The 17,471-nt window shown below is 39.2% G+C and overlaps 1 protein-coding gene across 5 annotated transcripts in view; it reads left to right on the top strand.

Annotated features, from left to right (window-relative positions):
- The window catches only part of LOC126335503 (coiled-coil domain-containing protein 39), a 424,893-nt gene that overhangs the window by 340,480 nt on the left and 66,942 nt on the right, over positions 1 to 17,471 (top strand). For all 5 annotated transcript variants that reach the window (XR_007564887.1, XM_049998846.1, XM_049998848.1 and 2 more), the window contains one exon: positions 3,566 to 3,725. Coding sequence is in view for 4 of the 5 variants with exons in the window: in XM_049998846.1 (XP_049854803.1) it covers positions 3,566 to 3,725 (160 nt within the window). In the remaining variant the exon portion in view is untranslated. The remainder of the gene's footprint in view (positions 1 to 3,565; positions 3,726 to 17,471) is intronic.

Below are 17,471 nucleotides of genomic sequence, written 5' to 3'. Positions count from 1 at the left end.
AAGGTGGTTAGGACATCTAAGAGATAACACAAAATTGCTAAAGTACTGTTATATATTACTTTTCCACATAGTCACTACAGTTCTCTAAGTATTTTCCATGTGTAAACCAATCTATTAAAACATGTCTAGGAGCCTCCGGAATGTCAGCATGGGTTCTGAAGATGTAACCAGCCAGGTGCTTCTTTAATGGCCCAAATAGAGGAAGATCACTTGATATAAGATCAGTCCATTGCAAATGTCAGGCCAAGCAACACGTAACGAAGCTCGTATGTTCTTGAGCAGTGTCACACAACAACACAACACCTTTCAAAAGCTTGGTTATTCCCCCAAATCATCTGCTGCAACCATTTCAGTACAACAGAATATATGTTCTCTCCATACATGAGTACACCTTTCATAGCCCAAAAGACTGTGGCTATAACTTTGTTTACAGATATTGTTGTTATGAATTTGTTATGTACAAGAAATGAGGGTTGTCCCTATTCCAATGATATTTTCTTCATCTTAGGTGTCACATGATTAATTTGTTATGTACCAGAAATGAGAGTGCCCCCATTCCATTGATATTTTCTTCATCTCCAGTGTCACTTGATGTACCTATGTTCCATCCCCTGTGACAGTTCTGTGCAGGAATGGAACGCCCTTCACCTACCATCACATTAAATGCTGGAGAGAGAACCATATTTGCTTAACTTTGTTCTTGTTTGAGTGTTGCTGCAGCACTCAGTGAGAGCATATTTTCCAGTTGTCCTTATGTTGTGCATCATATTCACTACTTTGACAGTAGAGATGTTGTATTTGTGTGCAATATGTCTCACATGAATGTGAGTGTCAATTTGAATCAACACTGTGACGTGGCACAGATTTTCAACTCACCCACTCTGCAAATGTCCACTAGTTCATTATGAATTGCAGCTGAGGACATTTTCTTAAATCCAAAAGCCTTATTATGCTACGTTCTTCAGTCTTCAACAGAGTATCTGTCAATGTTACCATCTTGAAACTATATTTTACAGCACAACCATCATCATCGGTCAGGTACGTTTCAAAGCTTTGCCATCTCTTTTATCTAGACAGGTATTTAATTTGTTCTTATGAGTGTATAAATACTTGCATAACAACTGTTATTACCTTACTTATAGAATAACTTTGTATGTAAGAATTGTCAATATTTTGTTCTGCAAACAGTTACATGACGGATCTATCTTGTGAGTCATCATGCTACATTAATGGCATTTTTATTTTCTTGGCGTTCATTTGATGATGATACGGCACAGCCTATGACTCTAGAAGAATAATAGATAGTTCTTTTTGTATATTTGTGTAGCTGACTATTGGTGTGTGGTGTCGGTCATATATATATATATATATATATATATATATATATCAAGAACAAACAGCAAACAAATACTTTTATTTCTGGATGTTTATCACACACTTCAGTTGAATGGTTCCCAACTGCGTCATAGCTGTTGCATTTAAATGTTTTCTAGTAATACTATTCTGAAGTTAACAATATGTCTCTGGCAAATTTAACTCATACAGACATGCGTACCATGGCTCTGCCCTCACTGTTGAGCTACGAGTTTAAGGGACCTAGTATCTACATGGAAGAATTTTTTATAAGAGCATCTAGTTTTGATAATGGGAGACAGAAAACAGTATTGACAGATATTAGCAGTATGGCATTGAGAATGAACTGGTAAAGACAGTGCCACATCAAATCATACAAATAATGAGTTAGTTCATGTTTTGAAGTATTATAATAAACTCTGTGAAGTTGGTCAATATTCATTTAGTTCATCTGCTTCTTTCAGTTACAGTAGGCTGTTCCAATTCACATGTCTGCTGTTGGGCAAACAGGTGCCCGCGGGGATGGGTTGGCAGGGATATGCAGACAGCTGTACAAAGGCAGTCAAACAACGAGGCAATAGCCTGCGTGGTCCTACTGCACCAACTGAGAGCACATGGGCAGGAGTACCCATTTGCCTTGCTCATATGCAAAATGCATGCAGTTGAGCTGTTTGGTGGGTAACCTATACTAGCTGCACCGGGCTGTGAACATTCTGAGGTGCACCCAGGTATAGCCGAACTCTATAGGACAGTATTAAAATAATTTGAGTTACAAGGTTAAATGTAAAACTGATTTTTGTTGATGCCTTCGGCAGATGGGATCTTACAAATCATGGTCCATGTCTCAGTAGAATAGGCAAAGGCAACGTTCGTAGGTTGATAGAAAAATCTTTAAGGAATAACATTGTCACTGATGAGGAAGCATCCCTGAAGTTACTGGTGTTACTGATTTAGGGTAAATTCAGATTTGAAACTATCAGCATAAAAATTGCCGTGTGTTGGAGCTAGTCTATAATACTTCAGGAGGAGGCCAAAAAGATACTACAATACACAGATAGACGATTAGTAACTTATTAAAACTTGAGCTTGGTAAATACTTAACTTTGGAAACAGTTATTGTCCTTAAACATGACATTTGTTTGATACTGTCATTGACACTTATAACATTTAGCACTTCATTCATTTCAGAATGATAGTTTGACATCAGATTACAATTGTCTACAACTTTACCTAAAGTTCTGAATAACTGTTCTATTACCATCCAGTTAGCATGCAGCCCGATCTGTGCTAAGATGACACTTTCATCGTAAGTGGTGATTACAAGTGGTTACTAATTATAGAGGTTGGGCTGAATGCTACTGTGCTCGGACATAAATAACTAAGGAAACACATGGGGCATGTCTACATCAATATCCTTAATTCATTGATGTGCCTGGCAGCAACTGTTTTTACTTGTGATGCCATGATGAGGTATCAACAATTATTTGAGACCTCATTCTGGAGACAACACCCCCACCCCACCACTTGAACCTCTGCACCTCATTGTTGATGGGACACAAAACACTAACATTGCATCCTAGTTTTCTTTTTCTTTATTTATTTGGTTATTTTAATTTAATTAAACCTATTTATGGAATTCTTGTGGTGGCTTTTCTTTTCACTTTTAAATGTTATCTGTGTGCCCCCTACAATTTTGGTATTGTTTCTGTGCAGTAATGACGTCTCTGAAATTTGAACTGATGATATGTAAACTGTCCGTAAACAGAATTACACAAAATAAATGTAGATCTTTTATGTTGGTACAACAGACCCATACTAATACTTGAGCAATGCATTTCTGGTACCATGCCCAAGCAACAAACAATGAAACTAATGAGGAATTCACAGCTTGTTATGTACTTGTACCACTTCTATAACCGCTTATCAAAGTATTTATCTCTTGGAACTGGCGTGAGCCATGTTGCATGTCATCAGATATGAGATATGGAAATGCTGTACAGATATCCTTTTAATTATAGCCGAGGTAATTGCAGTGCAATAAATAATTTGCATTTCTGGGAACTTTGGTTCCATAAAACTTGTTTATCTTTCAGCAATGACAGCGATTCAGTCCTATATCCTCTTTTTCCTTTATTTCCGTTTTACTAGTATGCAACAAGAAATGAAAACCTATTTATTTTTTAAAGTGTATTGCAGCTATTTTATATTTCAGGCAGCACAGGAGAAATATGAGTTGCAAGAGCAGGGCGATGAACTGGATGCCAAAATTCGCAAGGCCGAAAAAGAAATTCTTGCAATGGAAAACACTCTGAAATTGGTTAATGCTTCAAATGACACTTACAAGAAGAGCTTATCATCCATTGACACAGAAAGTAAGCAAGCTATCACTCTAATTTTATGCCACCACTTTACTGCTTCCATAGCTCCTCCTCATCTTCATCCACACCTCGTTGCAGTATGAGTTCATAAGTGAGTGAGTACTGTATTCACTTCTTCTGCTCTTCTAATGTGGTGTTGAAAACATTTCATTATTTGTTTATGCCGTCTGGTGAGTTATAGTTATGAGGCTAGCCAAATATTTGTAAGCCATAAATAAGTGAAACATTTGAAATAAATCACAAAGACAGAGGTTCTAAATGTACAAAAGGAAAATTAGTCAGCATCTCAGTTAATTGCAGCATCAAGTAGTAACAAAAATAAATTACGCACTATAATACTTCTGCTGATCCAGTTTAAATTGTAACAAATAAAATTATTGGAATGTGAATTGGTATTAAACATTTCTGAGTAACATTTCAGTTACAGAAATGATAACACACTGCTCAGTTTCAATTAAACTCATGAATTAATTTGAATTTATTAATCACAAATACTTTACAGCACGGCATACATGAGCACCTGTACATACACATGTATAACTCTTTCAGTTCTCCTCAATCAGTGACCACAGTATGAGGAGTGAGAGTTTAATCATGGCCATAATTGCTTGTCTAATTTTTCAGAATGCAGTTAGTGATAGAAGAAGGGCAATAAAGATTTAAAATTCATGTGCGTTGCATCCTCTGGGTTCATACATTACCAAGAGCATGGATTACTATAACTGCAGATTATGAAGCTCTTATTATGTAAACATATCTGTTGCTATTCTGGTTTCACTCGCTGCAGTATTCAGTTTTACAGTTCAAGTTATCTCCAAATCGGTTCAGGGGTTTAATCATGAAAATGTAACAGACAGAGCTACTTTTGTATTTCATAATGTTATTACGTGGTCACAGAACTGGCTGACCATATTCAAGATGCCATCACACTGTGCTTGCAGGTCAGTACAGTAACTGTTCCTTCCAGTGTTACGTCCATAACCCCTATGGTGTTAAATGACGATTATGATGCCCCGGATGCCAAGGTGGATCTTTGCTTTGCTTAGAAGCTTTGCTTTCACACGGTAATATGAACCGCCATTGCGGGCGGAGCCGACGATGTCCAAGGAGTCGTTCCATTTCCCATACCGAGTCAGAGTCTGGCCCCATATTTTTCTGGTAACACCACAGATACAGCAAGCAGGCAGAAATGTGTTCAAGCCCATGCACATTCCCAAATGAGAACGGCAGTTGTCAGTAGGTGCCACCAACTGCCACAACACCTCTCAGTGCCTGTTTATAATGGATCGGACCGCAAGAAGGAAATATGTAATTGATACTGGATCTGATCTGAGTATTTCACCGAGGAAATCACTCTGCTACTGCAGGCCATGCACGGCAGTCAACTTAGCATCTGCTAACAATACAGAAATCCCAACGTATGGTACACCTCATGAGGATGTGAAACTAGGCCTTCGTAGACAATTTACATGGAATTTCACAGTAGCAGATGTGGCTGAGGCAATAATAGGCACTGATTTCTTAGCATATTTCAAACTTTTGCCTGATGTATCTAATTACTACCTTGTGGACAGCCTTACTGGTCTGACAACCACCAGATATCACTGCTATACTAGAAACAGCAGCATCAAGGTTCTGCAAGTAGCAGATGAAGAGTACCACACAATTTTGCAAGATATTCTGTGCTTAACTAGACCACCAGGAGTGCCACAACAGGTGTTGCATGTTACTGCCGTCCACATCAAAACTACTGGCGGACCACCCGTGTCATGTTGCCCACGCAGATTAGCCCACAGGTGCCTCGCAGTAGTAAAGTCAAAGTTTGGTCTAATGTTGAAGGAGGGAATTATTCGCCCATCATCCAATCTGTGGGCATCAGTATTACACCTAATACTTAAAAAAGGTGGAGCCTGGCGTGCGTGCGGCAGTTATTGAGCGCTGAATGCCAGGACTATTCCTGACCCCTACTCGGTACCATTATTACATGACTACAATCACCCTCTTCATGCCTCAACAATATTTGGCATCACTGATTGTGCGAAGGCCTGCGTGCGGATTCTGGTCGCGCCAAAGGACATTCCCAAGACGGTTATAATTAGACCCTTTGGATTGTTCAAGTTGAAGTTTATGACATTCGGGTTGTGGAATGCTACACAGACCTGGCAGCAGTTTATAGATTCAATATTGCGTGGGCTACCTTTCTTCTTCACTTACTTGGACAATGTGTTGGTCTATTCAGGAACCAGAGAACGGCACCACAATCAGTTATGTGAGGTTTTTAAACGACTGGAAAAGTACAACATAGTTTTAAACAGTGCAAAATGTGTTTATGGCCAGCCTGAAGTTCAATTTCTGGGCCACCACATAACATCCTCTGGTTCCGCACCAGTACCAGAAAAAGTAGAGGCCATCTTTCAACTGCCAAAGCCTACCACCATAAAAGAGCTAAGCAGATACTCAGATACTTTCTGGATGCTGAATTTTTATGGCGTCACTTACCACATACCACCAGCAACAAGTGCTGTTAAATGAAGCACTACCAGGTGCAAAGGTATGAGGTAAAACTCCCATGCAATGGAATGAGAGTATGGGCATGGCGTTCAAAGCGACAAAAGACAGCCTTGCTCAGGCTGCCGTACTTGCTTACCCAAAAGTTGATGCTCCGCTCACCTTAGTGGTTGATGCCAGTCAGTTTGCAATTGGCTGGCCTTTCCAACAATGGGCAGTTGGTGCATGGCAGCTGCTGGCATATTTTTCACATAAACTGATGCATTCACAGCAGTGCTGGAGCGCATATGATAGGGAACCAATCGATCAAGCATTTCAGACCACATGTCGAGGCATGGGATGTCGCAGTTTATACTGATCACAAACCATTAGTATATGCATTCTGTCAAAACAGTGACAAGTGCTCACCCCATCAGTATTCTCAACTCGAGTTTACAACCAAATTCACTACGGGCTTGCAGCATATTTCCGGATTGACCAAAGTGGTGGTCGACTGCTTATCCAAAGTATCTGGTGTTTCACAACCATTGAACATGACAGAGCTAGTAGACATGCAGCATGAAGGCTCTGAACTACAAACAATATGAAGCGATGACAAAACTTCGCTAAAATTGCAACTGGTCGACATTCCGGGCAAAACTGGCAAGATCTACTGGGATGTACTGCACGACAGATCACAACCATATGTACTGACCGCATTCCACCGGTCAGTGTTCGATAACCTCCATAACCTCTGTCACTCTGGAGTGTGTGCGAAGGTTAAGGTGGTTTCAAAGAGGTTTGTATGGCCAGGCATGGACAGATTAGATTAGATTCAGTTTTTGTTCCATAGACCCAAAAAAATGAGATGATTCTCGTGGCTGTGGAACATGTCAGAAAGTATGACATAAAGACATAAAACATTTGAATATAATATTTACTACCCTGATCATTTGCCAGGATATAGTAGAATATAAGTTAATACGGTGCAGTAAACTGAGACAGCTAATATTTACAGAATTAACACGCTGTCAGAATGAAACACTGTTATGCACTATTAATAAATGTATTATACGCAAAATACCTAATCTTGACTGTTGTGACCAAGTGTTGTCAAAACTGAAATCTAACAGATATTTTTACTTAAGCTGACTTAACAGTCTCTGTTAAGATATTTATCTATGGAGTAGAAGGATTTGCCTATCAAGAAGTATTTCAAAATCTGTTTAAACCGTGCTTTATCTGAAACCAAGTTTTTAATACACTCCTGGAAATGGAAAAAGAACACATTGACACTGGTGTGTCAGACCCACCATACTTGCTCCGGACACTGCGAGAGGGCTGTACAAGCAATGATCACACGCACAGCACAGCGGACACATCAGGAACCGCAGTGTTGACCATCGAATGGCGCCAGCTGCGCAGCATTTGTGCACCGCCGCCGTCAGTGTCAGCCAGTTTGCCGTGGCATACGGAGCTCCATCGCAGTCTTTAACACTGGTAGCATGCCGCGACAGCGTGGACGTGAACCGTATGTGCAGTTGACGGACTTTGAGCAAGGGCGTATAGTGGGCATGCGGGAGGCCGGGTGGACGTACCGCCGAATTGCTCAACACGTGGGGCGTGAGGTCTCCACAGTACATCGATGTTGTCGCCAGTGGTCGGCGGAAGGTGCACGTGCCCGTCGACCTGGGACCGGACCGCAGCGACGCACGGATGCACGCCAAGACCGTAGGATCCTATGCAGTGCCGTAGGGGACCGCACCGCCACTTCCCAGCAAATTAGGGACACTGTTGCTCCTGGGGTATCGGCGAGGACCAATCGCAACCGTCTCCATGAAGCTGGGCTACGGTCCCGCACACCGTTAGGCCGTCTTCCGCTCACGCCCCAACATTGTGCAGCCCGCCTCCAGTGCTGTCGCGACAGGCGTGAATGGAAGGACGAATGGCGACGTTTCGTCTTCAGCGATGAGAGTCGCTTCTGCCTTGGTGTCAATGATGGTCGTATGCGTGTTTGGCGCCGTGCAGATGAGCGCCACAATCAGGACTGCATACGACCGAGGCACACAGGGCCAACACCCGGCATCATGGTGTGGGGAGCGATCTCCTATACTGGCCGTACACCTCTGGTGATCGTCGAGGGGACACTGAATAGTGCACGGTACATCCAAACCGTCATCGAACCCATCGTTCTACCATTCCTAGACCGGCAAGGGAACTTGCTGTTCCAACAGGACAATGCTCGTTTGCATGTATCCGGTGCCACCCAACGTGCTCTAGAAGGTGTAAGTCAACTACCCTGGCCAGCAAGATCTCCAGATCTGTCCCCCATTGAGCATGTTTGGGATTGGATGAAGCGTCGTCTCACGCGGTCTGCACGTCCAGCACGAACGCTGGTCCAACTGAGGCGCCAGGTGGAAATGGCATGGCAAGCCGTTCCACAGGACTACATCCAGCATCTCTACGATCGTCTCCATGGGAGAATAGCAGCCTGCATTGCTGCGAAAGGTGGATATACACTGTACTAGTGCCGACATTGTGCATGCTCTTTTGCTTGTGTCTATGTGCCTGTGGTTCTGTCAGTGTGATCATGTGATGTATCTGACCCCAGGAATGTGTCAATAAAGTTTCCCCTTCCTGGGGACAATGAATTCACGGTGTTCTTATTTCAATTTCCAGGAGTGTAGTTGCTGGCAATTTATTGAAAATTTGTGTTCCTTGCTATTGGACCCCTTTTTGGACCAAGGTAAGTGATTTTAGGCCTTTATGTAGATTCTTCTTATTTCTAGTATTGATACTGTGTACTGAGCTATTGGTTGGAAATAGAGATGTATTACTTGCAACAAATTTCATTAAGGAATAAATATACTGAGAAGCAGTGGTTAGAATACAAAGTTCCTTGAACAGGTTTCTACAAGATGTTCTCGAATTTACACCACAAATGATTCTTATCATACCCTAAAAACTTTTGCTCGGTTTGATAAGTTGCCCCAGATTATGATCTCATACGACATAATACAATGAAAGTAAGCAAATTATGCAAGTTTTTTTTAATATTTATATCTCCTATATCTGACATCATTGTCACGGCAAATACAGACTGGTTTAGGCGTAAGCAATTCTGTGGTATGCCCTTCCCAAATGAATTTATTATCGAGTTGTAATCCCAGAAATTTAACACTGTCAACCTCTTCGATCTGCATGTCTTCATATGTTATACTCATGCTGGAAGGAAATCTCTTGCAGGTTCTGAACTGCATATAGTGGGTCTTCTCCAAGTTTAATGACAAAGAATTAAACCACTTATTAATGTCAGTGAAAATTTGATTAGTAGATATTTCAAAATCTGTGCTTGTCATCAATATACACAAGAAAAAGCAATGGACTCAAAATGGAACCTTGAGGAACACCACATGTAATTAATTCCCAGTGAGATGAAGACTGACTGTTTACTCCACAGGTATTTCGCAACGACACCCTTTGTTCCTGCTAGATAGATAAGATTCAAACCATTTTGCAACATTGCCAGTGACACCATAATACTCTAATTTACTTAGGAGAATGCTGTGGGTCACAGAAAATGCCAGTAGCCTGTAATTTATTATCTAATGAATTAAGTACATTCTCACTGCAAGTGTAAGTAACTTTCTCTATATCAGAACCCTTCAGAAATCCAAACTGGTACTTGGACAATATATTATTTGCAGTCAGATGCATAAGGAGACACTTGAACACAACCTTTTCAAATATTTTTGAGAAAGCCTGCAAAAGTGAAATTGGTTGATAGTTTGATGGTATCTCTCTATCCCCCTTCTTGTAAAGAGGCTTAACTTCAGCATATTTTAGCCAGTCTCAAGATGTTCTGCTGATCAGAGATTGATTACACAAATAACTTAAGATAGAACTTAACTTGCGTGAGCACTCTTTGATTAACTTTGTTGATGTGTTTTCATACCCCCTGAAATACTTAGATCTTAAGGATTTTTTGATGGATGCTACTTCTTTGGGAGATGTGAGTGTCGTTTCCATTTTACTGAAGGTATTTTTAAAGACTGGTTTCAGATACGCCATTGCGCTGTTCACCAAACCGGATAACACCAAGCTGTCAGTAACAAAAATGAAGTAGTTGTTACCGAAGTTTCATTTACTTTTAGAGCTATCTGTTCCTCTTCCTTTTTGGCCCCACCTATCTCAGTTCTCACACAGTGTTTATTTTGTTACCTGATGTAATTATCTTTTCCTCATAATAAAGCTGCTTCTATGTCTGGATTCCTTGCTTCAATATTGTGCAGTATTCTTTGTAATTCATTACAATTCTAACCTCAGAGCTGTTCCTAGATAGTAGATAGAGTCTCCGTTTTGTCCCAAATGATATCTTTATTTCTTGTGTAATCCATAGTTTATTTTTTAACTTGTGTGCGAGTTGAGTTACCTTTAGGAGAAAACAATTCTCAAAAGCGGAGGCAACTTTATTATTGAATGCTTTGTATTTTCCATTTGAGTCAGATGTATTGTAAACAACTATCCAGTCCATGTCTTTGAGCAATATCCTGAATTTATCAATTTTTGATCTATTTATTTCTCTTCTGTACTCAATTTAATAGATTTTTTATCCTGCCAAGTTTCAACATTTAAAACAAGATTCTGCATGTCATGATCCAATAGCCCATTTACTATTGGTTTTTTGATATAACTTTTTTTGCTAGATTTGTCTACAAAGATATTATCAATAGCAGTCTCAGAGCATTTACATATCCTAGTAGCAAAGTTCACAGTAGGAACTAAATTGAATGATAGTGTTACTGAGTGCAATAATTGTTCACTGATAGAGCTTTTCAATAAATCCACCTTAAAATCCCGAGGAACCACCATTTCCTCGTTTTTTGCTATGAGATGGGACAGCAGAGCTTCCAGATTTTTTATGAAGAGATTAAAATTTCCTGAAGGAGATCTGTATATGCCTACTGTTATAAAAGACTCATTATGAAATACTACTTCTGTGCACAAGCTTCTAAGTGCTGCTATGAGCAAAATTTATTAATATCAATATTCTTGAAATCAAAAAAGCTTCTCACAAATATAACAAATCCTCCTTTCTCCATATTTCCTCTACAGAAATAAAAAGCTAAGTTGAATCCTGTAACATTTAATATATCTATACCAGTGGTCATATGATGTTCAGAGAGGCAGATTATATCAACTGGTTTGCTCAACTCTAATTCTTCAACACAAATAAGCAACTCATTAAGCTTACCCCTTAGTCCTCGGATATTCTGATGCAATAGTGATAGCTGATTTTGTGCACTGGCTGAATTACAACTGGATGAACCTAATTTTCTTGCCAAATTTTGAGTATCTTTAGTTTCAATCGGAGGCTCTCTGTATGAATTGTGTACATTAAAATTTCCTCTCTGGCAGCCTGTTTTCCCCCAAAACTTACCAAGGTTAGAGCAAAGTTTACAAAGAAGCCATGGATTACTCGAGGAATAGGGGTATCTTGTAAAACAAAAAGAAAACTGTATCTGTCAATCCGAAACAGCTCCAATGTTGATACTATAGCACATTACAAGAAATACTGCAAAATATTAAAGACTCTAATATGGATGTCAAAGCAAATATATTACAAGGAAAAGATAGTCATATCAGATAAAATAAAGACAATATGGGATATAGTGAAGGAGGAGACTCGTAGAACCACACATGAAGAGGAACAAATAGCATTAAGAGTAAATGATACATTGGTAACAGATGTGTATAGTGTTGCAGAACTTTTTAATAAACATTTTATGCATTACTGTACTGTGTCATGCATTGTTTGTCGCATTCTGATAGTGTGTGTTTACAGCCTGTCACTGCTCGCGACACGGCTTGCTTTTGTGTGCGCTTACAATAAAAAAGAAAAGAGAGGAATCGTCTCATTAGCGAAATATGGCAAGAGACAGCTATTTGTTGTTACTTACACTGCTGCTTTCTTTGATAATGATCAACAAGAACCAAATAATAGACTGCGCATGATAGAACATGTTCTGAATGAGAGTTAGGCGAAAATTTTTCTCCGTTTGAAAATCTTTGCGGCCGTTCCTTTAGTACATCAAATTCTGCACAGAAATTAGTCATCTTAGATTTAAAAATCTATTCAGTTGCCGTGCTTCATTTCTGACTTTATCGCTATTAGGCATAAGAATAATACGAATATAAACATGACACGATACGTATATTCTTCCGCGTTTGCTGTTGTCTCACTCTAGTTTCGTAGTTTACTAGGCAGACAGGATTTAAATGAGATAGCAGCAAATGCGAAAGAATACATGGCAAAATATATATATTCATATTATTCTTATGGTGAAGAGAATACTGCAAGTGATTCACATTTCATCAGGTTCCTAATAGCAACCATCTCTTCTCACAGGTAGGAAAAAATTCAGAATGTAGAGTTGGCCATATTGACAAACATCCCTAACAGTCTCGCCAGTCGGATTTTCGTAGTACATTGAAATTCTGCTACATTCCAAGATGAACAATACGGAATTTGTATTTACTTCGTTGGTTAATGTATGAAAATGCAGTGGTCGAAACTCGGGACGGAGAAAAAAAAGCTCGTCTTCCACCTTTTTTGTTGCCACTTCCCGCAATGATTTTAGAAATTACAATGGAATGTTATCTATTGCTTCTGCCTTATTTGATCCTAAGTCTTCCAAAGCTCTTTTAAATTCTGATTCTAATAATTGATTCCCTATCTCTTCCCTGTTGACTTCTGTTTCTTCTTCTGTCACATCATCAGACAAGTCCTCCCTCGTAACAGCCATCAACATGCTCTTTCCACCTGTCTGCTTTCTCCTCTGAATTTAACAGTGCAATTTCCATTCCACTCTTAATGTTAGCAGCCTTGCTTTTAATTTCACCAAAAGTTGTTTGACTTTTCTATACTATGAGTCCATCCTTCTAATAATCATTTCTTTTTCAATTTCTTCACATTTTTCGTGCAGCCATTTTGCCTTTGCTTCCCTGCTCTTCCTAAGTTACTTGTATTTCTGTTTTCCTGAATTTCCCTGAACGTTTTTGTACTTCTTTCTTTTGTTGATCAGCTAAAGTATGTCATCTGTTATCCATGGTTTGTTCACAGTTGCCTTCCTTCTACCAACGGTTTTCCATCCAGCTTCTATGATTGCCCTTGCTAGAGGTGTCCATTCCTCTTCAACTAAACTGCCTACTGAGCCTTTCATTATCATAGTACCTATAGCCTCAGAGAACTTCAAACATATTTCTCCCTTCTTTAGTGCTTCCATATTCCACTTCTTTGTGCATTGATTTTTCCTAACTAGTTTCTTAAATGTCAACCTACTCTTCATCATTACTAAATTATGATCTGAGTTTAGATTCCTCCTGTGTATGCCTTACAGTCCAGTATCTGATTTCAGAATCTCTGCTGACCTTGATGTAATTTAACTGAAATATTATTATGAAAAAGAAAATTGCTACTCACTACATAGCAGAGATGCTGAGTCGCATATGTGAGTGGTAGCTTTCCTTTTCATAATACTGTTACATTCCATCCTGGATTTTCCATTGTTTGACTAACTGAAATCTTCCCACATATTGTGACCTTTTCAGTGTATACCACCACCTCTTGTGATTCCTGAACAGAGTATTCATTATTACTAGCTGAAATTTATTGCAGAACTTAATTAGTCTTTCTCTTCTCTCAGTTTTACTACAAACCCCATATTTTCCTGTAACCCTTTTTTTTTTCCTTTCTCTACAACCACATTCCAATTCCCTATTATTAGATTTTCATCTCCCTTTCATTCTGAATCACTGATTCAGAATTCTCATGTACTTTCTTTGTCTTTTCATCGTTGACTTGTGATCCTACTCCCATTATAACATACTCATCAAACTAGAAATCCTTGCCTTCTTTCTCTGCCCCCCCCCCCCCCCCCATGTATAGACTGAGCCTTAGCATTTCCCTTTTCAGATTTTGTAACTTCCCTGCCACGTTCAAACTTCTGATATTTCATACCCCAAGTCATAGTATTCTAACATTTTGTTGGTCAGTCTATCTTTTTCTCATGGTCACCTCCCCTTTGGCAGTCCGCTTCTGTGGAGATCTGAATGAGGAACTATGTTGGAATCTTTTATGGATATAACACTCTGTAATTGCAGGGTACGTGCCCTGTGGATGCACATTATGTGTCTTTAATGCAGTGGTTTCCACTGGCTTCTGCAGGTGATGTCATTAATCATTGCTGATTCTCCTGCCTTTTAGGGGCAGTTACCCACACCAATGACAAAAGAGTGCCCTGAACCTCTGTCTGCTTGTTTGCCCTCTTTCACAAGGCTACAAGACAGAGCGAGGGTGACTTCTTATGCTGGAAGTCATCAACCACCATTGCTGCTGATTTTTATTCAGAATACAAGCAATGGCAAGGTTTGAATCCAGGACCGAGGACATTTAGTTAACTCAGGTTCTGTCTATTTGAATAGTTAATCTTAGGGCTGATTTTTGTTCTTATGACTTGGCAAAATTTATGATCAATGTCAGTGTTCAGCAGATCCACACATACTTCATTGCCATCAACTACAAGGTGTCATTTCCTGGAGGGAAGGTTAATCTTCATTTCCCTTTGCTGAAGAGTTACCATAACTAAAATATACTCCACTTTAATATAAAAGGGTCATTTTTTTGCAGAATTTTAATTTTTTGTGTAATTGGCAATGTATTAAGTTTACGGAGTTAGTGGTTAGTACTGTTATTTAGTTTATCTCTTACGTTCTAAAGTCAAATAATCATTCCGAAAATTACCGTCTCTAATTTTGCTTCACCATTAACTCACCAAACTATAGCCAAACAATATAATAAATAATTCACACAAAATACTGAATATTTTTGAAATGATAAAGGATTTTCAGTTTATGACAATAAAAGATAATTTTGTAAACAATTCTCACCGGATTTTGAATCTGTTTATTTCTATACATTTTCACAAAATCTCATCTTTACAACAATAGATCCTCACTCTTTATGAATGTAAGCCAATGTCTCTCTATTAAAATTCTGAAACAGAGTGAATAATAATTCATATTTCATTGCAAGAAATAGCAAAACAATTGAAATTGGGCATCATGAAATATGTGCACTCCTCACCTTTGACTACTACCAATGTACAACAGATATTCTGGCAATTCACATGAAGCGACAAATACAGGGTGAAGCAAATAAAAGTGGCCCAGAGAACAGAGTTCCAAGGTACAAAGGAACACAGCAAAGGAAAGGAAATACAGTACTAATCTGACTATAGCAGATGTTGAAAGCGACCACCATTCATCTCTTGGCACTTTTGTGCCATGGACAGCAAGTTGCTAAAATTGGATTGAGGCTGGACTGCTGGAACAGCTGCACTCTCATCCAAAATGTTCTGCTGCACTTCTTGAAGACTATCAAGGTTTTTGTGATGTACGTTAGACCTGAAGGCTTCCCATACAAAGTAGGCATACACTGACAGATCAGGTGACCTGGATGGCCAGCTAGGGCTGCAACAAGACTGACCTTTACTGACAACTGTTTCAAGTGTGAAGATTGTGTAAATCTGCTCCAAGGTTCATCTAGCTGTATGGGCAGTTGCCCCACGCTTCGGAAAGTAACATTAAGTCTTTTCCTCCTCCGTTAATGTTGTCACTCATCCAGGCCAGTTGTATGTGCACAACCCTGTATAATTTGAGATATTACAAAGTGCTCGGTGGCAGCATACCGCTTTAGTTATTAAATATGGCTGCTTGCATACAGTTCCCCCAACCCGTGATGGCTGTTGTCATTATTCATTTTTTTAAATTTATTTTTGGTAATGGAGGAGGAGGAGGATCTTAGTGTTTAACTTCTATTTTTGGTGATATTGTTTTTTCCCTCTTAGTTGGAAAGGACAAGGATTGTTGTTTTTTCTAGCAACATTTTCATACAAAATTTTATAGACAATGGTAAGATCGAGGTCTCCCTCTTATAAAAGTGGTCAGTGCCTATGAGTATTACCTACATACTACAGACTCTGTGACAATTCACATAAACTGACAAATATAATTTGAGATACACCGCTACCTTCACCACCACCAAAGAATTATCGACTAGGAATGTGCATCCTATTGCTGCATTTACGAGCTTAATAGGCAACCAGATCTCTATTTGTGTCTTACAAGCTCTGGTGCCTACAGCTCCCAGAATCTTGCAGTTATTCATGAGCAATGTTGGTACCTTTACACTCTCATGTACACTCGTGAACAAATCAGTGGAGGCCACATAAACAGAAGAGCCTGTATCTAACATTATTGTGATTTCAGTGTTGCCCTATATGCAGGAATTGCTAATTATGATACCGTAGAATGTTAACAATTAAAATGATCTACATCTGAGTAAAACTCTTCTCCGATGTAATTCCCATTACACAATTTATCAAGTTAATTGGTCTGTTACTGCCCCTACACCACTCCATGACATCCATTTCACCACATAATGAGATCACAATTAGTTTTCCTATACAAATGTGGATGGGCTATTGCTTTTGTGGTCCAGAGGTTTGATTACACCAGTTTAACTCAGTTTGGTGGTTTTGTTGTTGGTTTTGCGACTGACAATGACTGTTATTGTTTGCATAACGAGGATTGTACCCATTATCTTGTCATCTATGTTTATACTTGTTACAATAATTATGGTGATTGCTATTATTATTATTATTATTATTATTATTATTATTATTATTCCACTGCTTTCCTGGATCATCATGTTGCTCGGTATGATTTGTGTTGTGACTGTTGCTGCTGCTAATTTTTACAGTGTTTGCTCCTGCTATAGTGTCATTGTGACTCAGATCGATGGAATCACATACCACAGGGGGTCAGTAGGACACAATTATGCACCTTCTGGCCCTGCAGAACACTTGACCACTTTCTTCTTGTAAATGTAGATGTATTGGTACCAATGTTACTCAAGTGCATTACAATGAGTGACTAGAACTTTCATAAAACAAACAGGTGTGTTGCTGTATTTTAGATACATAGATCTTTTCAATATAAGAGCTTTCATACAATTGACTTCCTCTCCTGGTTGTAACATATTCCTTTTTTGATGTATGATTGTTAACATTTAACGGAGAATGCCTCTGCTTGAGGTATGCCATGAAATGACATGCAGCTGTGCTTGTGCTGCTGCCAGAGCCTCTATCACTGTATCCACAACACTGCACAAAGCCCAATGAATACATCAAA

The sequence above is a fragment of the Schistocerca gregaria genome, chromosome 2, assembly GCF_023897955.1.
Source record: "Schistocerca gregaria isolate iqSchGreg1 chromosome 2, iqSchGreg1.2, whole genome shotgun sequence".
Classification (NCBI taxonomy): domain Eukaryota; kingdom Metazoa; phylum Arthropoda; class Insecta; order Orthoptera; family Acrididae; genus Schistocerca; species Schistocerca gregaria.
The sequence above is the reverse complement of the archived record's forward strand: the minus strand, read 5'-3'. Positions and strand labels throughout refer to the sequence as shown.